This window comes from Cygnus atratus, chromosome 5, assembly GCF_013377495.2.
Source record: "Cygnus atratus isolate AKBS03 ecotype Queensland, Australia chromosome 5, CAtr_DNAZoo_HiC_assembly, whole genome shotgun sequence".
NCBI classification, from domain to species: Eukaryota; Metazoa; Chordata; class Aves; order Anseriformes; family Anatidae; genus Cygnus; species Cygnus atratus.
In genome coordinates, this window is record NC_066366.1 from 30089306 (window position 1) to 30110159 (window position 20854).

The 20854-nt window shown below is 41.1% G+C and overlaps 1 protein-coding gene across 1 annotated transcript in view; it reads left to right on the plus strand.

Annotated features, from left to right (window-relative positions):
- Positions 1-20854, plus strand: part of RGS6 (regulator of G protein signaling 6) — a 238022-nt gene that overhangs the window by 153162 nt on the left and 64006 nt on the right. Inside the window, exon 3 of the mRNA XM_035539120.2 lies at positions 10214-10313. Coding sequence (XP_035395013.2) covers positions 10214-10313 — 100 coding nt within the window. The remainder of the gene's footprint in view (positions 1-10213; positions 10314-20854) is intronic.

The following is a 20854-nucleotide window of genomic DNA, read 5'->3' on the forward strand; positions in this document are numbered from 1 at the left end:
CTAATGCTCAGATTTATTTTAATTTTTCTGTAATACTTCTACAGTTCCAGCCTTTCATTTTACTACTGCTCCATAGCATGTTGGAGAATGAAGTAGGACATTTCTAAATTATTTTTTTTAATATTTGCCAAATCCCCAGATGTTGTTTCCTCACTATAAAAATGGCACCTATACTTATATAAAAATATATTGAAATACCATACAGAGAAAAGATATAGTTAGTGGAGGTATGAAAAAAGAAATCGTATTCTCCATTCTTTTACTATTGAACAAACAGAAATCTTCATCAAGCCTTCTTCCCTCAGTTCTGAAATTCAAATGAAAATAGCATTTCCTTTCTCAGTGGTTACCTTTAAATCCGGGGTGGCAAACTTATTTTTTGTCTGTCTCTGCCTATATATATATATTTATTTGATATATATATATTTAGATATAAATCCATAAAAATAAGGTGACACTATCATGTGGGAAGGGACTGAAACAGGAAACATGATCTCTTGAGGATGGTAAATAGGTTTGCCTCTCTTTCCTGTAATTTAGTGTCTGTTCTGCTTTGCCTCTACTTCACAGCCTTTGGGGAGGGGGATAATCTGATCTTTATTGTGGTACGGCACTTTGCGGTGCAAAGAGTTAAATGATGCATGAAATGACCTGTCACACTGTATTATGTGCCACGGTATTACATACAGAGGAATACTTTTTTCTTTAACAAAAAAAATGTCAAAAAACAATTCGCTAAGCACTTTTTTGTTGCTTTGAAGAGAAACATTCAGCGTATATATATTTCTGCATAATTTACTTCAGGTTAGCCATGGGAGCCCATCATCTACCAAAAAAGAAAGGGATGTGCTGGATGGTTTCCCTCAGCAATTCATTGGGGAAGCAAACAGTTGACATTTGGTGCCTGGCTTTTCTGTTAGAAACAACGAAACTGAACTTCCATGCTTCATACTGGAAGTAGTTCTTGAACTATTTTCTGAATGGCTTCAAGTGTCCTTGTTACAGTGGGAAAAGTTAGGTGTGTGTTTAGGAAGCCCTGCAAAATGAGTAGAAGATGATCATACACTGCATATCTTAGTTTAGTGTAATAATTTACAGTTCTTACTCTACAACTTCATCTGGTTTTGCATGTAGTTTGCTTTGTTGAATCTCAGGTTGCAACAAGTCTGCAACATACAAGTCCTGTCTTATGACTTGCAGTGTCCTTGTTTTCCCTATGAATATCTTTCAGCCACTCTAGGAGGGTGTTGGCGCAAAACTTTTTTCTGGTGTGTGATTTAAAGTTTAAAATATATATATATATATGTGTGTATATATATATATATTTCTGAATTAAAAAGGGGGAACTTGGTGGTCTTTGAGCATTTGAGGTGATTCAATGACATTCCATTTTTTCAGTGCACAGGCTTAAGACAACAATAGTAATGCCAAAACTCTGATCGACATCTGCAAACTAACTCTATCCCAACTTTCTTCTGCTTCACATTTATTCTTTACTTGTATGTTATGTCAATGAATGATGCATTTAATCAAATAAAATACTTCTAATTTAGATACATTACTGAACAGTTGCTGCATTCTGTAGCTTCCCCAGCTTTGGGAGCGTACAAATGGAAATCTCTTTGGCTTTGGGGATTTGGGTTGAAGTGTCTCGGGTGTCAGCTCTTCATTTATATCAGGGTTTGGGGAGTTGCAAGTTCCTTTATAGAAACAGATTGGTGACCCACCAAAGTGCAGCATTTTTCATCCAGAAGGGCCTTGTATTTGATGTTCTGGAGAAAAGAGAATTTCCTCTACAAGCACTGCATTTGTCAAGCTATAGTTCAACATTGCAGGAGCGAGAGGTCATGCATACACCGCTACACGTTTAGTTTAAAAAATGAATGTACGCTTGGCAGGCAGCAGTGACAACTGGGTCAAGGACACAGTGGCAGCAGAAGGCCCAATGAAGTATTGCCCATAGTCTGGAGCATGGGGTGTGAGTGCTATCTGCTGGGTGAAAAACGGGCATGTCTGTGCTCATGGCAGCCTTATCTCAGGTCCCCCAGAGTTCATTTCTGCAGCCTCCTTGCTGGTGCCCCCCAGCCACAGTGCGAAGGCAGTGATGTCCTGGATCCAAAGTGAGCCTCGACAATCAATCCCCGAGTGAGCATCTCCCTGTGGCTTGGCTGTTCAGTTGCGGTGTCACCTTGTCCATTGATTACATCATGGCATCTAGCGTAATACTAAAACTCCTGCTTCTAAGCAGGCTTGAAAAACTGGCCTCAAGTCACGTTACTCAGCCTAGTGTTATTGGAGGGTTTTCGATTCCTGGGGCTTTCTTAGTTGTTCCGTCACAAAGCTGGGTTTCAGCACAATTTTTTTTTGCATTAGGATGGTTAGTGCATGGCCAGAACTCAAGGGGACATTCAGGCTGTAGGAGCTAAACCTCCAAAAGAATCACTTGCCAAATAAAAGCTGTTGAACTAAAACTGCTCTTGCTGTCTTACTTGTGGCACTTGCTAATTTAAGTAATTTGTGTAATGTTATTTTAGATGGCAGCTGGGTCACAGCTTTGCTTTTGGACGGTCCTGAGGTTGGGTTATGGAGCTGCATGTATTTGCCTGGAGGGAGTGGGCACACTAAGGCATCTTTTGTCATGTATGGAGTTTACTTCTGAGTTAGTCCCCATGCGGGCTGTGGTAGGCACATCTCCTTCACACTCTCATTCATCACCGTGCGAGCAATCTGGAGAGCTGCATAGTTTTGTTTTAGGTGCAGTGATGCAACAGAAAAGAAAATCTCTTGTGTTTCCAAGGCAACTTGTGCGTCTGACCCTGTCAGCAGTGAGGCAGCAGACTGCTGCCAGTCGCTGCAGTCAGTGACTTCAGTAAAAGCTCGTCAGAAGAAAGCAAGTGCTCTTCCCCTAACCCCCTTGGTTATTGACATGAGGTAAATATATTAACATAAGTGCAGCTGTAGTTTCCTAATCATGACTTTTTCCTTCATATTTCATCCCATGCCATGGCTTTGGTTTGATTCAGTCTCCCATCTGCAGATAGTCACTGAAAAGCCTTTTGGTGTTATCCAGCCAAGTCTCGCTGGGGATGGTGTGCCCACAAGGAGGTGGTATTAGGTGCCTGTTGGCCTCTGTGAAATGGTGCAGGAGGTTTGGTGCTGTCACGATCTGACGGGTACCAACACCAGAGGTAAGGTAGCATCTTCAGCTCCCCTAGCAGTGCTACTTACAGGACGGGCACTGAATTGCTTCCTTTTTTTTTTTTTTTTTTTTTTTTTTTTTTACCAAAGTGGTTTGTCCAATTCATATTGAGGCACACTGAGAAGCACTTTATAAGTGATCCCCTCAGAGGGAGGATCATTAGTTCTGAAGCCTTTTGCTGAGTTTCTACAGAAAGAAAGAAAGTAGGGTGGGGAGAGAGATGAAAAGTAGCATAAACTAGATGCAGTGAACTGGAGAAAGACAATGTCAGTAGTAACAAAATACACGTTCCCATTGGAGTTGGAGCTAGGATAATAACAGTGTGGTGTTGCATGGTATTTTTCTTGGCTAGAACAGTCTCCGCTTTTATGCATGTACCTGTGCATAGGTTTGCTATGTGTGTGCATAGTTAGTAAGTGGCACAAAAGCCACCCATATTCATTACGTACTGTCCGGCAGTCATGGTATAACTTTTTCTACAGAACCGTGACTTGCATCACACCTCAGTATAATTGTACAGCCATTTGGCTTCCGATGTAGTGCTTTAAAATGCACGTCATCTTCCCTGGATGTTTGTGATACTTTCCTGCAGTCATGAAAAGCTTAACACTTCTGATTACACAGCAAAGTAAATATTTGATTTAATTTGCAGCCGACCTGAGAAGGTTTCTGATTAGAGTGGCTCCGCTCTACATGGCTCAAGAAGCTGATGTTATACATATACGTGATACTTTTACCATAACCATAAGAAGTATGGTGGAAAATGGATCACTTTCTTCACAAGAAACTTCTGTTATGCTATAAACTGCAACAGACTCCCAAGCATTTATTACTACAGTTAAAGTTGCATGGTCAGTAAGCAAGAGTTCACTTTTAGTATTTTTATGCAGCTTTCTAACATACAGAATAGCCTTCTCTTTCATGTGATTATAGCTCATGTAGAAATTGAAATCATCAAGGGGTTGTCTGTCAGAATGTTTTTAATGAAAAATGGAGCTTTGGTAAACATCGTTTGACGTCTTTGGCTTGTAACTGTTAACATTGATGGACTGAAAAGCTTGATTTTTGCAGGGGGAGAAAATTACATTAGTTCAAGTCATATGGAGAATTTCTGTTTGCGGAATTAATTTGCTAAGCTTTGTGTTTTTTTTTCTGGTTATTAAACTATATTTTCCAACTGTGCATATAGTTCATGAGGGGAATAGCTGCAGCTCCTGTTTTCCATGACTATATTTTCTTATAATGCAAGCCAAGGGTGCAGTGCACACACAGCTGATAAAGTAGGCTATACCATGGGAGATGTAGACTGATAAAAAGCTGCTGCCAGGGTATTCCCCAGACCCCGGGGTTGCTCCTCAGCAGTTGAATAAGAAGGGTTTATTCTTAAACATTGTTTTAGATGATTCTGGGGTGAATCCTATCCTTCCATGTGATGACTTTGCAAGTAGATACTCAGTTTGTGAAGGTGTAGCTCTAGTAGCAGCACTATACAGACAGGCACAACGGGTGCCTTTGTATAAGTTCCTTCACTGCTACCCTCTCAATCTATTCAATATAGATATATAAAAATGCTAAAGTGTGCTGGCAGTCGTAAAGTGACATTATCAGCTCTGTTTCACCCTCCAATAACATCTGAAGAAAGTAGTTGCTCTTTTCTGGCTTCCCTGCAACAAACTTAAGTGTGAGGAAACTGTGGAATACTCTGCCTATATCTGAAAATGAGCTCTGAAATTTACAAAGAAGAACATATAAAAGCTGCATCAGGAAGAGGACAAGTTGCATCACTGCCCCTGCTCTCAACAGCCGTCAGAAATTACTCATGTGGGAAACAGCCAAATGGTCCTGCCAGCTGATGCATCCGCGCACTGCCACGCTCCGGTTTTGTTTCAGTCGTTGGGGTTTTGAAAGGTTGTCAGAGACGGGGATCATATCTTTCACAGTCATGTAGCATCCGATGTCCCAGCAGCTCTGGCATCGCTGAATTAAGTTTCAGTGCCCTTCTGTGATCTGGTATTATCTCTGCTGTACAGGAGGGGAGGCTTAGACAAAGACAGATGAAGCTGTTTGCTGAAGGTCACAAAGCAATTCTCCAGCGGTGCTGCTCTGCTGATTTCCAGCACTGTCTCAGAGGCAAGGTTGTCCTTTCTCCCTCGAGGGTGCTGAAGGGAGGTGTATCATCCCTTTTTTTCAGTGTCCTTTTCCCGTGGTAGAGCAGAGTGAAATTGTCTGGATGGGTGAAGCAAGTGGGCTTCTGAAGGCTTGTCAAATCAGCCTTCCTCGTCTGCCTGTGCGTGGGGCTGCACGGCAGGAGCCAGCAGGTGGAAGGGGCACGGGAGCACACGCACTGCCGGATAGGTGGTGAGAGACACCTTCGGGCCCTGTGGGGGTCGGCAACGTGAGAAACACCGTCTATTTTAAACTTGTATTTCTGACAAGAGTAAAAGATCAAATGTATTTATAATTGTTAGCATCACACTAGCTCACAACAGATTGATCCGTTCCCCTGTGTATCATCCAGCTCCGCCAATATTCATGAGAGCACTCATCTGCCAGGGTGAAGGGGGTATTTGGCAGTGCCCAGAGCTGTCTGCCCAGCCCTATATGTTCGATGGTGGTGCTGATGAGCGATGCTCAGACTGTCCTGCTAGAGGTTAGCTGGTAGTAGGAATTCCCAAGAGCAGAGTACTTGTAATTAGGAACATTGTGGGTGCCGAAATACTCAGAAGCAGGCAGCTGTGCATGCCTGCAGGCTCCCAGGGAGTATGGTGGCAGACTCAGAGGCTAGCATATGAAAAGGGCACTGTTTCTCCTAGTGGCTCACAAAAATGAGCTGGAAAAAGAGGATTGGGGTGACCTCTGACATCATTAGGAGGTAGCTGCTGAGTAGCAGTGAAATGTGTTCTTAGCCAGGTAGCGTCAGTAAGCTGTTACGGGGATCTAGGCAGGGGGTCCTGGGGATGGGAGCTGTTAGCTTTTCTTTTTCGTGTGATACTTGCTGTTCTGTCAGCGCGTCATGGCCAAGGACAGGCTTGATGGTGAGCATGCTTCCAGGACTCAGCGAGGCTACGCACACCAGTCACTGCCTTCTGGGTTCCTGCATTAATTTGGCACTGGGAGAAAGAAAAGCCACTGCAAAGTCAAGAGTCATTTTCCCCTTTAGAACAGTAACACTAGGGATGTTGTGTGACACTGACTCAAAATTGCCGGGCTGTGATCAGTGATATGACTGGCATCGTAGAAGCCTTTCTTTCCTTCTGGAAACTCCTGAAAATCTTAATAAATAAATATAGAGATTTGGTGTAATCAGTGATATTTTTAATAGCTTTGGATTCCTTTTTCTTCAGTTGGTCTCTTTATGGAATGGGATTTTTCTTAGTGTAGAAACATATTTCATACATGAGCATGGTGTACAGAAATGGCTTATCGTTCCAGAGTCCATCATGCTATCTTTTCATCTCCAGGCAGCCTTTTCTGAAATGGCTGAAACCACGATATTACATTTGTTGCTGTATTACTATTTTTATAACGCATTAATAAAAGTAATATCTTGTTTTCATCTGCATTGGAAAAGGGACTTTCCATCGTCAGGTGATAGACATCTGAGCTCTGATAAACTCAAGATCTACTTTTCCAGTGGAAAAGAAGGTCTAATATGTACCAGCAAATTCCCACAGCTCTAGGATGTGTTGGGGATTTAGTGCATAACTGGATGCGTTGGTAAATTTTATAATGTGCATGCTCTAGGGTCCCATCCCTGCTGATATCTCACTTATTGGGAAGTGAGAAATAGGAGGAACACCTTTTGCTCATTTCTGCCTCTTAGTGTGATGAAATGAACTGTCCAAGGACTTGCGTGCTCTGTCTGCCAAAAAAAAAAAAAAAAAAGAAACATAAGGTTTATTTAATGATATGCAGAAACTGAAGGGAGAATCATTAGCAGTGAAGTATCTAGGTAACTCTTCAAAAGGTTGAGATGAAATGCTTCAGTGAAAGTGACTGTCACATTTGATGTACCCTTGTTGCTCTTCTCCACACTTGAAGCCCTAAGATGATCACATTTTTCCTTTGTCTCTGTGTTGCTTACTCTGATGAAACATCTCCATAGCTGGCCGGGTGTTCGGACCCAGCATGGCAATATCTGTAATCTTTGGGTGGATGCAAAAAACAAGAGGCTGGTGCAGGTCAGTTCTTCTCTTTGTAGTAGATTGAATACAAACTTGTCTTAGGTTGCTATATGTATAATTATATTTCATTTTAAGCTTGATTAGAAGAAAGGATTAAATAACCATCAAATGTTTCTTCAAGGAGCCCAGGAATCTGCTGGCAAACACCAGCAAGGATGTTGAGAAAGGAAAGGCTGTGTGCAAGCAGAGGCTGTTACCCTGTGGGCTCTCAAGCAACAGACTCCAAATACAGGTGTGCTGTAGGAAGATGATGCACGTAGTTGTTTCTGGATCGGATGAGAAGACAGGGGAGGAAGGAAGATATGAAATGAATAGAAAGAGAAGCTGAAAAGTAACATCCGACACTTGGACAGAGAGCAGAAGCTGCTAGTAGTCAGGCTGGAAGACAAGAGGAAGCAGCAGCTTTCAGAGCCTTTTGGGAAGGAGTTATCTCTAGGGCAGTTTTGATTTAAAATTGCAGTAGGGTCTTATGATTGTGACTGAAACCCAAATTGTCCTATTTGAGACACCAGTGCCAACTTGATTGTTTTGAATGAGGCTGGTTTAGGGAAATATATATATTTATTTATATATATATATAAATATATAATAATAATAATATATATAAATATATATATATAATATATATATATATATATCCTTTAAGGTAATCGAAGGTTTATTTTTATTCAAATTGAACTTTTCTTATGATGACATAATGATTATAACTTGTAATCACGTATGTCATGTTTGGTGGTTTATTTGGCTTCCAGTGAGCAAAATAGCAAGAAGTTTATTTTCCTGTACCAAAACAATTATTTTAGCTCTTTTTTTTTTTTTTTTTTCGATTGTGAGCTTTCCATTGGAGTAAAAAAGAGACCAACAACTTTAGGACAAACTGTTTGTGTTTTTAAAGTCTGTAAGTGTTCATGGAGACAGGGGACTCATTCCAGAGTATTTTTCTCAGAAAATCTCTCTCCGATTCCAATTCAAGCATATCCAAGGGAAGACAGTAGCCTTGTGTAGGTCAGGGTTTGGGACAAGAGGGTCTGAGAGCCCTGCTCAGGGGTGCTCTGAAGTCAGGCATGAAGTACTTGTGAAATGCTAATTGTTGAGCCTGAGAGGAGCAGCTGCTCCTCCAGTTGTTCCTGGACTGGAAGAAACTAATTAAATCAACAAATAACCTTGCATAAAGTTCAGGTAAAGGGAAAAAATGTATTAATTTTCCTAGCATTTGGGTTGGGGCAAAAGTAGCATTATTCTATGACAAACAGGCTGTAGATCACAGAATCATAGATTTATGGGGTGGTTGAGGTTGGAAGGGGACCTCAAGGTCATCTGGTCCAGCCCTCCCCAGTCGGGCAGGGTTGCCCAGATAACCCACCCTTTAGCAGTCTACTGAATTTTTCAGGATATTTTTGTCTTTGTGACTTCATTCCTGCTGAGAATCTGCTCAGGGCATGTGTTAACTTAAAAATAATATGTAAACAAGGTGTGAACAGTTCAGTTATGTGATAGCCTGAGGTTAAAAGTACAGTGATCAAATGCAGCATCTGCAGTTGGCAGGGAGATTTTCTTACTGCCTCGGGAAGACTTGAAGTTAAACTTGCTTGGAAATGTAGGCGTTGGGTCTGTGAAACAAATTTACTTTCACATCTAAATGAAGAACACTCCTCGGCGTTTGAAGAGAGCTGGTGGAACTCTCAAGCTGTGTTTAGGAGAGGGGCTGTGCTCCCAGCACATCTCATCCTCCTAGAGACGGTCCTTCTGGTGAGGTTATGTTTTCACATCATCTGTGAAGACAAAATCTTCGGGAAAACAATGGGAGGTGTGATCCCTAGGAAGGGCTTTGCTCTCTGTGTGACCGCTGCCATCCTCTGCCCTGAACGGCTGGGACTGCTGCCACCATCGGGCAGCGGGCTCTGCTTTGGATCACGCGAGCTAACAGGAGAGCCAACAGCTTCTGCTGTATTTTTGTTGGGTTTCTGAGACCTTCATGACTTGAAAGCAGAGAGATCTCGGAGACACCAGATTTCTGTGTTGTGCTTGAGTTCAGCTTTTTGTACTCCCGGTTGATGCCTCCAAGTAGATTCGTGGGGTATCCTCAAAAGGAGCAAAACCCCCTTCCTGATCTAGAAAAAAGGGAAGGAGATATTAAGCTCCTTTCCCCAGCAAATGAAAGCCCTCCAAAGGTCACAGTATTAAGGATTCCAGCAAAGGTGGGAGAAAGGGAGAAACTGTCCTGGAAGGGAAGGTCGTAGTTTAAGAAAACCAGGTGTGGGGTGAGCTCTGACGCTAGCTGGAGTGCAGCCACCCTTCTGGTGGCCAGGTTGCTCATGGGTTGGGCCTGGAGTGTTGAGGGCCTTTGGTTGACCAAGCTGGCTGGTCGTAAATATTCTTACAGAGAAGAGAGGGAGGAAAAAAATCCTTCCTCCTGAGTTATCTGCTGCATGTGGCCTTTTTGCTTCTGACAGGAGGATCTCTGTTTTCCTGCTGTCAGACTCGGTGATAGTTAAAGCTCCTTAAGCTGATCGCAGTATGGAGTCTAACCTAATTTACCTGCAGACCTAACAACATGTTTCTGTCTATCACTGCTGGTCAGCAAAAAAGAATGACTGCAATAGGATTGTCACTGCATTCATACCACCATATTTCAATCTGGTCTTGAACCCTGTTGTCTCAGGGTTTATATTTGGGAGGTGATGCCTGTTTCTCTAGGTCTGTGTTTGTACAGTAACACGTGCCATATTTAATCCCCATCCTATCAGCCGGGCTCCAAAGCAATCAAGTTATATAGACATAACATTCACCATTTTGCATAAACCACTAAGTCTTTCCTTCCTTTTGACAGATTGAAGACATCATTACAAGAATGCAGGATGACAAAACAGGTGGAGTTCCCATCCGAACTGTCAAGAGCTTTCTGTCTAAAATCCCCAGTGTTGTCACCGGTAAGAACCCTGCTTAGAACAGAAGAGTGTGAGCTGGTGCTAGCTGGCTCTAAGCAAACAGAAACTAAACACACAAAAAAGGAGGAATGAAAGAAAAAATTGCCTATCTCTGCTTTTTTTCCACATTGTTGTTAGGCATGAAGTATTGAACCAAGATTGCCTAATTGTTTAAGCAAGCATTGATATTTCTTTACATTGAGTTATATTTAAAGGTATGTTACATACTTTTTTGTCTATCACAGTATCATCAGGCACAATCATTCCATATGATGGGAATAGGACTATTTTAGGAAAGAATTGGGGAAAGAAAGCTGAAGCAGTGTTTTCTCACTTATACTCTAATACTTGAGATTTCTGTTGTGTGTACAAGAATGTGAAATATCTTTTGTGCTTCTATGACATCTTGTTAAAACTATATGTGCAAAAGTGTGGATGGAAGTGGCTGTCAGTACAAAAACATTCCTGTCCATATTTTCAGACAGAATAGTTGCTAGTGCAACAAAGAACTTTACCATTATTATGTGCTAAGTTTATTCAGGGTGATGTAGTGTAAATGGTTTGTAGTATTCATACTTGTGTTTCTGGTACCTGCTTTTGCCAACTCTATAGTAGTATTCATGGCAGTGGTACGAAAGTACTTTCCTTTCTCTCTACCACTAGACTGTTGTCCAGTATCCAATACCCAACTACTCCTTTAATTTACTATCTCATTTATGTTGTAAAGCAAACATAACTGTCACAGTCCTGCAGAGTTTCTTTCCAATTCAGGCCAGGTACACATGGTGATGCATCAGTTTAGGGAAGTTTCACCTGTTTTCCTGAAAACTAAAGGACTTCATTCTCTGTGGCTGCTACTGTGACATCTCCACTTAGGTAAAATCAAACAATCACTAAAAATGAAAAAGTGCATGTGTGCATTATTGCAAAAACGCAGCACACCAAAAACTGAGAGAAGGCTGGCAGTTCAAATGGATCTTTCTTGCTCTTGGGTACTTTATACTGTTGTAAAATAATGGGATAATATCTGTAGTCAACAGGAATACTGGCAGTACAGCTGGTGTCAAGCAACTGCAAAGATGGTTCCCTGCAGTGGAGGATAGCTGAGCTGAAGCACTTCAGAAATGTCCTTACTGTGAAAAATGTTGGTTTGGGCAGAGTTTGAAATTGTGTTGATTCATTCAGGAGTGTGATTTGATATCCTTGTATCAGGAAAATAACGTCCAACTTAAGCTACAGGAATGGAATACAAATCTTCCGAGCTCTTGGGAATAGGCAGGGAATATGGAAATTGAAGTTTTTACTTAAATAAGGCTCAGTCCAGTTAATCCCTTTTTATTGAGCAACAGGCTCTTACGTCTGAAATTGGTTTCAGGGTGGTGACTCAGTATAACTGACAGTTGCAGGATTAGGACTTTACTCTGGGAGAGAAACGTGAATTTAGAATGAGATGTGAAAACTGATAAATTGCAGCTAATGGCTAGAGCAGGTATGAGCTGGCTGTTCTTGAAGGTTCGTGGGGAAAATAACTGTATATCTGGTTTGCAAATTCATTCCATAAGTGATAGTCTACTATATGCAAACTGGATGTCTTGAGGTTTACTCAACTAAAGCAGGTTTCTAATATACCTGTTAATATTCATAACATTGATTGAGTGGTTGATCTAGTTATCAATTTGCCATCCGTTACCTAAGCAAAAAAAAAAAAAAAAAAAAGCAGATGGGAGACCTCACAGCATCTTTAAAGTGATTATCCCTATCATTAGGTAGCACCCAGGTTGGCAGTTCCCTGGTGTGGTGGCACCTGCCCCTTTCGACTCAGTTCTCTTGGTGCAGCAGCTGCATCACCTTGAAATGGCTGCTTTTCAGCAGCACAGGGAATAGCAAAAAGATGAAGATAAAAACATAACCTCCTTCCAAAGCTCACAGCAAATTCTTAAATTTGGAGTGAACCAAGCTCAGTAACACTCCCTTCAGGTGATCTGAAGGCAGTTCCCTTGTGATGTGCTGGGCAGTGCATGAAGCCTCTGAGTTTGAAAAGTGTGGGAAAATAATGGCTCAGCTGAAAGCCCAAAGGTTTCTCCATTTCTCATTTCTCTCTTCAGATGCATACACCTGCTTCCTTATTGACCAAAACCAGAAGAAATCTGTATATGATTTCAGTGTTGGCTTTGCATTTGGCCTTGCTTTGAGTAGAGGTGGGACTAGGTGTGACCTCTAAAGAATCCTTGGAATCCTTGCAACCTGAATTATTCTTATGGCCATAGGATACTCAATTTTAGTGTTTTTCTAGTTTCGTTAAATTTCATGAACACAAGAGAAGAGTTTGTGTTTCCCAAAAATCCTTGGGCCTACCTTTACAGCCCTGTTCTTGGGAAGAACTTAATTTCCAGATTTTGGCATTCTTGCACACTTGTTTTTTTACCTGAAAAGTAGAACAGCAATGTTGAGACATGATTTACTTGGCAGGTTCGCAGTGACTGTGATTAACAGAGGTTTATTTTTGCTTGACACTTCTATTGTAATGGATTCTCACAGGAGAAATGTAAAATCTTAAAGAAAAAGAAACGTTACAGCAGCGCCTTGGCGTTCTAAACCTGCAGTTCTGTTTATGGTACAGCAAAGTGGGTGTTTGATTTAAAGTTTGAATACTAGGGAAAGAACCACTCATCTCTGTTTTGCTTTCATCTGTCCAGATGCCTAAGTTATGAATGAAGCATTCTGTAACACAAGGAGAAGGAGCCTCAGGGAGTTATCATTAATGGTCCTCTCTAGACAACAGGAGTCTGGGAGAAGGATGAAAAAACCTTTTTTGAATGTATGATGAGTCTGTGTGAGGATGCTGTGCCAAAGGCACGTTTTAATCTGCATTAGAAGTAGATTTGTGTATCCTCTTCCCTGGCTTTCGGCTAAAAGTAGGTCAGTCAAAGGAGGGCACATCACACCATTATCGTGGTTCAGACTTCACTTTTAGAGGCAAACTGCAGAGAGTGGAACTAAGATGTAGCCAGACTGTTTGACATCTGCGTGCATGTACCTGAAAGAGATAGCCCAGTACGTGTAGAGAACAGCACTGACATGATGGACAAATGGAAGGAAAAGCTGACTGAGGGCAGGTATTGAATAGTGCTGTGATCCATGCACAGACAGGGTCATCGGACAATGTCCGTGATGGATGGCAGTTGCTGTCATAGACTTTCACATCTCTGTCAATGTGAAAACTATTTTCTCAGTAATAATTTGTTTCTGCAAATGAATAAGCAATTCTCTGTTGTCCCAGTCATCAGAACGTTGTAAGAACATCTCATTACGCTATCCAGCAATAAAACTGTCTTTCTAATCTTGTTGATTTCCATACTCAAAACTAACCTTCTGTTTGGCTGGAGGACTAAAGGCTTATACTTTCTTCTCCCACTGATTCAGACTTTGCCTTGTGCAACGTTATTGAAACAAGTCAGAAGTCAGTGCTGACCTGTAACAGCTGAGCTTTCCAGTGCAAAAAGCCTCCTTTATGATTTCCAGTCTTCCCCCAGCCCCCAGCCTCATTCCAGATTTCCCCATCTGATCCTGTGTGCCAGCATCTTTGCTGTTGTGACCCAAGGGATATGTGCAGCCTATAAGTCTCTCACCATCCTGCCTCCATCTCAAGAAGTTTTGATACAACTTCATCGTGACCCATAATGCACTGACCTCAAGCAGCTCTTTCCCCACCGCTCCATTTTGAGTGATACCTCTGTCTTCCAGCAGTGCTCCCCTACCTGTCACCTCACTTGTGCACTACTCCTGACCCTTACCCCAATACTTGCTTGTCTCCTTGCTCTGCTCCCAAAGCTGCCTGCATGGCTCTGAACAGATTGATGGGTGACAACCCAGCTGTACTGGCTTGGGTTAAGTGCCATACAAGCTTCATGTACGCAGTCCTGCCAATGCATTTCATTTGTGACCTACCATGTCTTTCGTAGTTAAGTCCTGGACCTCTCTGAGCAGAAAGTGCCAGTATTGCTAAAATCTGCCAGATGGCCTGTCATTTCTCGAGACTCATGATATATACCAAGTTTAAACTGCCATGTGTCTCTGTCTGAAGAAGCCAGCATGTATCTTGGCAAATGCTTATAGAGTTGTCCCAGAACACTTCAGAATGTCACGCACTCAAAGAAAATGCATTTGGCTGGAGAATTGAAATCCCACAGTGTTGTGAAAGAGAGAATTTATTATTGATAATGTTCTCTAACCGTGGAGTTCATGGCACCTAAGCCCTGGAACAATTCATGAACCCATTGTGAGATGAGCTCCTCAGAAGCCAGTCTAGGGGATATTTGCAGCATTTTCCTTTCAGAGGAGCTCAAATGTATCTCTCATCCAGACGTGACAGCCAGAGGTGCCAAGGAGAAGAGCAAATTCCTCTCTACAGTGTTTGAAAGGTCCTGAATCAGAAAAACCGTACCAAGGAAGAGGTTGGTGGTGAAGGGAGCAGGACCAGGACTGGCAGGGCTGAAAAGCAGCAACACCCATCACCACGCAGGTCCCAGAGAGCCAGCTGCAAGGCTGAGTGCTTTGCCTTAATGTTCATCCACCTTCCTCAGTGCCTCACAGAAACTGCTTTCATTGAGACCACAGAACTTCTTAAGTTGGCTGTAGATGGGTTTGGCTTCTCCTGGGCTGCCTGTTGAGCTGCTTTCATCACCTGACCGTAGGAGTTTAACTGTAGAACTGACTCTGATGCAGACTGCATTGAACACTTGCATAGTTTCACTCTAGATCTAAAATATACATCCCTGGATTTGGGACAGCAACAATTTCTGAACCTGAGCAGCTAACGCTCTTTTCAAAATGAGTGTGTGAATCAGATTTTTAGCCCAAGTCAGACCCCTTTTTCTTTTTCTTTTTTTTTGTTTTTTAATCTTTCCTATGCAGTTTTGCTTGGAGAAGCAGAGGACTTGAAATGCAGTACTGGCTCTGTTTCAGGCAAAGCTGATAGATACTCCCAAATCTAAACCAAGTGCAATCCTTTGCTAAACAATAATGAGCCCATTTAGTTAAAACACAAACAAAACAAGAAAAAAACCTTTGTCAAAACTTAAATCAGTATCCAAAATAATGTGGGGTTGCTTACTGGTTCATAAATAATAAAAAGGACTTGCTCTTGGGTAAAAATCGATGTATATTTCTATACACGTATACAGTACTATATCATTTCTGATTGTTTTCCACATTTACGTAGAGAAGGTGCTACACAGTAGATTCAACAGTGTGCAGTTGTCTTGTGGAAGTTGGCTTGGAAACACTGGTCAAGCATATAAATCCATTTGTTTTTCACTAAAAATCAAGTGCTCTGAGCAACTTACATTTAAACTACTTCAAGCCAAGACCGGAATTCTTCATTGTAACTTAAATTTTCTTCTCTTACGCATCTGTCTTCAAATTGCATCCGATGGAAATGCAATCCATCCTTCCCTCAATAAGAAGGTCGTTATGCCTTTTAATCTAGTATTTCAAAGCTGCTGTGAATCACACAGTATTAGACATGTCAGCTATTACATGGGAAGCGCATGCCTTGCAACTTTTTTTTTTTGTCTGTAGCATTCTCTTAAGCTCTGTATTCTAATGCCAGGAGACAAATTAACCCAGTTAAGGAGCTGAAGAGTTATTCTGTCTTCATCTACAGCTCTCCCCTCCTCCCTTTTTTTCTCTTCAAGTGCATCCAGCTTTCTACCTTTCAAAGGGGGGGAAGGAATGGAAAAGGGAAAGATTGAAATCAGTTCCCTGAAGTGTTGTAATTCCTTGCCTATTGTTAAGATGTAACTCAGTGCACTGTGAAGCAAAAGTTTAAAGGATTTGTTTTTCAGATCAGGGGGATGGTAGATTAATTGAATAGGATATAGTTGTCAAAGAAATAAGAGAAAGCAACCAGAATTAAAATTTTTTAAAGTGAACATTCAGTATGTCTGTGCATCTGCACAAACCCACAGTGATGTGTGCATGCTCACATATGCATAAAGAACATGTGATTATTCATAAGAATAAGCCAAAGAGTGGCATGTGTTGTACGCTGGAGATAAATAAGGACAGGCTTCTGCATTATTTGTTGGTGCTGTGCAGAATGATGAACGCTAGCATTTGTGTGTCACTGCCCTCTGCTGCAGAGAGGCTTCACTTCAGTGCGTGCAGCTTCACCTTGATCACAAGCCACGCTGCAGGTGCTGCTCTCCCAGCCCAAATGTAGCTTGGGTGGTAGGTTTTGTGATCCATTGCAGAGGTCCTCCCTGCCTGTGGGGCATGAACCAGCTTAAATACTGCAGGATGTGCGACTCCACAACTACTTTGACCTTTTTTGAGGAAGAATTGTTTCCGTTGCTGGCTCTTGATGCCACTTCCGTGCATCTTATTCATAGTTCTCCCTTCTTGTCAGGGTTGTCTCCACGCAGAGCTTGCTCATGCATCATGTGAAGCTTACACATTCTTTAAAAATATGCACATGGATTATGGGATTAATCCTAAATGACTTAATGAAATTAAGCATCGTTTTTAAGTTGCAAGAACTGGACATTATACATAGCTATGTACATATTCATGTGTCAGCACCTCAAGTAGCCAGACCTAAGGTGGAGATCACTAGAAGAAAAGCCCATTACACAGCGGTGGATGCATTAAAATTTGGTTTGGGTCACTGCAGAAAGCTTATGAAACACATCCTGAGAATTTGCTGTTTGATTAGTAAAATGGCCTGTAAAGTGCTATCCAAAAGGCCCTGATACTGGATGTTATGCAAAATTATAACTTCCTTGCATTAGAATTATGGATGTCCTTTCTGGTCCAATCTGTCCTTGCTGGATTTAGAACTTTGCTTCCATCAAGTTAAGATTTGATAAATCAGAAGCATAAATTATCATGCTACATGGATCTTCCTGTGGACAACAAAAATACAACAAAAAATCATCAAATGATCCAGCCTCATCTTTTTGCATTGACTTATCTGCTCTTCATAGTTACCAGAGATGATGTCAAAAGGAAAAATAAAAACAAGAAAGCCTTCCAGCCACCTGGGCAGAAGCTAGAACAACACAAAACTGTAATTTCTCTTGCTGAAGAATATGAGCATAAAAATCAGTGGGCTTGAAGGCATCACATGAAAGCTATGAGTCTGGAACAAAGCAGGTCTGTTAAAAATGGTTTCGTGTTTTTCAAGAATTGCTTGTAGGCCTTTTAGTCTTTCAGTGGAGACTAAAAGCAGGAGTAGAGTGAGATAGACTTGATGATAAATTACCTGCTGAACTCTGGCGTTTAGATGAATTGGTAATTCAGCCATAGTAACAAAAGTTACATATTAAGAGTGTTCTTGTTGCTGACTGCAAATTTATTCTGAAACACAACATTTAGCTGGTGGAATATTGTGGCTAATGAATAAAGCATTAAAAAGAAAAGTCAACAATATTTTAATGCCTGTAGAAATCCATACAAGTGAATGATTAATGCTTTTTTGCATTCATCTCGCTATCTTCAAAAGCACAGCATTATTACAAAAGTTTGTTTCCAGATCTGAATGACACAGCAAAAGAGCAGGGGCTAATTATGAGAACTGTGGGGCTTTGCTTTTTGCATGTGACTGGGGGGCAGGCTGCACTCAAGCTGCAATGCTGTCACCTGTCTTCAACTTGTGGCAACCTGGGAGTTGTGTGGTGAAGGATCTACCAACAGAGTTTGTTTTTTCACACCTCTTGCCTTGTTTCTGCCCTGCCTCCAACATTCCTGTGGGCTGCTGAGCATTCAGTACACAGCAGAGCATCTTTGCTCCTGCTGTGCTTGAGGAGCCATGTACCCACTAAGGCATATGTGGAGATGCAACCCTTAGGCAAACCCTTTCTGGATGTCGTAGCTGAAGCAGGTTGGAGTAGTGCTAGAGTGGACACAGCATTACCCGGCTTAAGTGCATACCCTGAATGGCTGATGAGTAACTTTTGTTCCACCTGTTCCAGCAGAAATACCCAGGTCTTTGGTCAGTTGTTTATATGCATTGCGTGCTATGTGAGAATAACATAGATTTGGCTTTAAAACCTTCCAACAGAAATTGCAAATTAAAAAAAAAAAAAAAACTTTCAGACTTTCCATACATATCCATCATTAAAAATAACCAGCCTCTTTTTTTTATATATACATTTACATATTTTCTTTAACTTTTTTTTTCCTGTGTGCGTGTGGATAAATCTCTCAAAACTGCATGCTGGTTTCCCATGGATTTGTTTCGAGTGTGGTGTGTGAATTGATGAGCTGGGATATTTTTGATGTATGATTCACTACCACATGCAGGGAAGAAAATTATATTTTGGTCCTGCAGAGAAATAAAACTTAGCGATTAGGTCTTCGTTCGGTTAATTCCTGTTTGATGGCTGCTTGGTTTGCAAGAAGAGAATCTTTTTCAAGAGAGTAGAAGAGATTCTAATTCATTACAAGGTCACTTGCACAATAAGAATTTTCTCCGTGCAGGTACCTCCATAATATGGCCTGAATGGTACTGCATTAACTCTTACCCCGAAATGATTAATAAAGCATGCAAGAAACTTTGAGAAGTTTGTTCATGTAAAATGCTAATTATAACATGGACTGACAAAAACATAATATTTGTCTATAGTGGTGGAAGAACGTATATTCTATTGTCACTTTTTCTACTATTTTTGGTCCTATTTTTATTGCAGATAGAATTGCTTCCCTGTCTACTTTTTTTTTCCCCCTAAGAATATCAGCTGTTTGCCGGACAATACCAAAATCATTTGCAAATTCACCTGAGTGAATAATTTCTGATGATTTTTAGTTTTTTGATACTTTACCTTTGCTTTAAGTATTCAGTAAATTTCATTACTATTTCCTGAATGGGTTAGCATGACTGAAAGCCATAATTTCTGGCAAATAAATGTCTGCTGTATATTCAGTGTTGTTTTGTTTAATGCTCTATGCATTTTCCTCCCACCAGAGACACTGAGAGGTGAGAGTGAGAGATCTAATATCAATGTAAGAGAAATAAAGGGGTACTGTACTCTGATAAAATTTCAATGACTGGTCTATTCAAGACTATGATTGCTGGAGGTAATGAAATGGACAGTGGCATATAAATCAGTGTTATTTCTTTGTTCACATAAAAAAATATAGTCAAAAGACTGGCTATTTTTGCATTGTAGCATTGTTTATGTTGTTGCTGTATGGATATTATATTAGGGATTTTTTCTTTTAGGTAGGAAGTGTTGAATTTAAACATCCAAAGAGTATCAGGTCCATGATAGTAGTTTGCTTTCTTGGAGAGCTAAAAGATGTACTTGGAAATGACACATGCCTACAAGATGGAAAAAGTGTAACAACCTGAAACTGTAAAAACAAACTCAAAATGAGCTTTTCAGTTTACTGTTTTTAGGAACTTGCTTTGCTACAACAGCTTGGTGGTGTACATGGGCACTGTGTTGTGGAGCTGACAGCGATCAGTTTAGACACAGCAGTTGTGCCTAGCAATAAATAATACAAGTGTAAATGCTCATAAGTTTTGATGCGTGTCCTGGACTAGGGAGTGCAGCACAGAGAAGGGATGGAGACCTTTGCTCATCGTGCTGACCTGTGCAGCACACAGATTGAGAGGTTGTGGTGGGCCTTCAGTTCAGTCTGCTTCCCTGCCCGGAATCATCTTCACATCTATGCATCTTCTTGGAAAGTACCAAATTTTTAAAAATACTTGGGGTAAGAAAATCTACTTTACCCTTTAAAGAAGTTAGTGTCACCCTTAAAAAAAAAAAAAAAATTAATACACCCCAAATATGTTCCTTGTTTCTGGTCTGACTTTGTCCAGATCACCTGATTGAACCTCATAGTTTTTATGGTTGACAATGAAGACATCTGTCCTCTCCATAAGGATACTTAATCACTGCAATGACAGTGACGTAGCCACCTCACTTTCTCTTTGTGAAGTTTTCAATAAATTGTGTCCCAAAAAGGATGTCTGACTACAAAGTATGTTTTCCAGCCCTTTAATTCCTCTTGTGCTTCTCCTCTGGACCGTTTCCAAGTTTTTAACAACATTTTGAACAGTGAGCCCCAGAGCTGTCTGAAGTGCTCCATTAAGCGCTGCGCTAGTGCCAAGCGCAGGGGTAATACAACCTCCCTGGTCCTGCTCCGCAGCCACATCCTCCCTCAGAGGTGGAGCAGCACACTGACACCTCGTTACCTGTTTGAAAATTCACAACAGGAAGATGCCTATCAAAAAGGGGCCTGGTAAGCTGTCACCTTTGCTCTTATCTGTGATATACATGCAAATTAATGAATTTTTGCATTTTATGTGGTGTTATGTGGTAGTTTATGTAGTTAGCATATCTCAGCACCATCTCTGTCAATGACTTGCTGCTTGTTTGTTCCCCATTGAGATATTGGTTTTGTTGCCAGCTGTGGTCCTTGAGCATCAAGTTTGGAAATGTGTGTAGTCTCAAAGGTTATTTCATGTCTTGGCTCCAGTAAGAGAGCACATTGCCACATTTTAATCTTATCTTGCAGATCGTTCTTTCCCATTAACT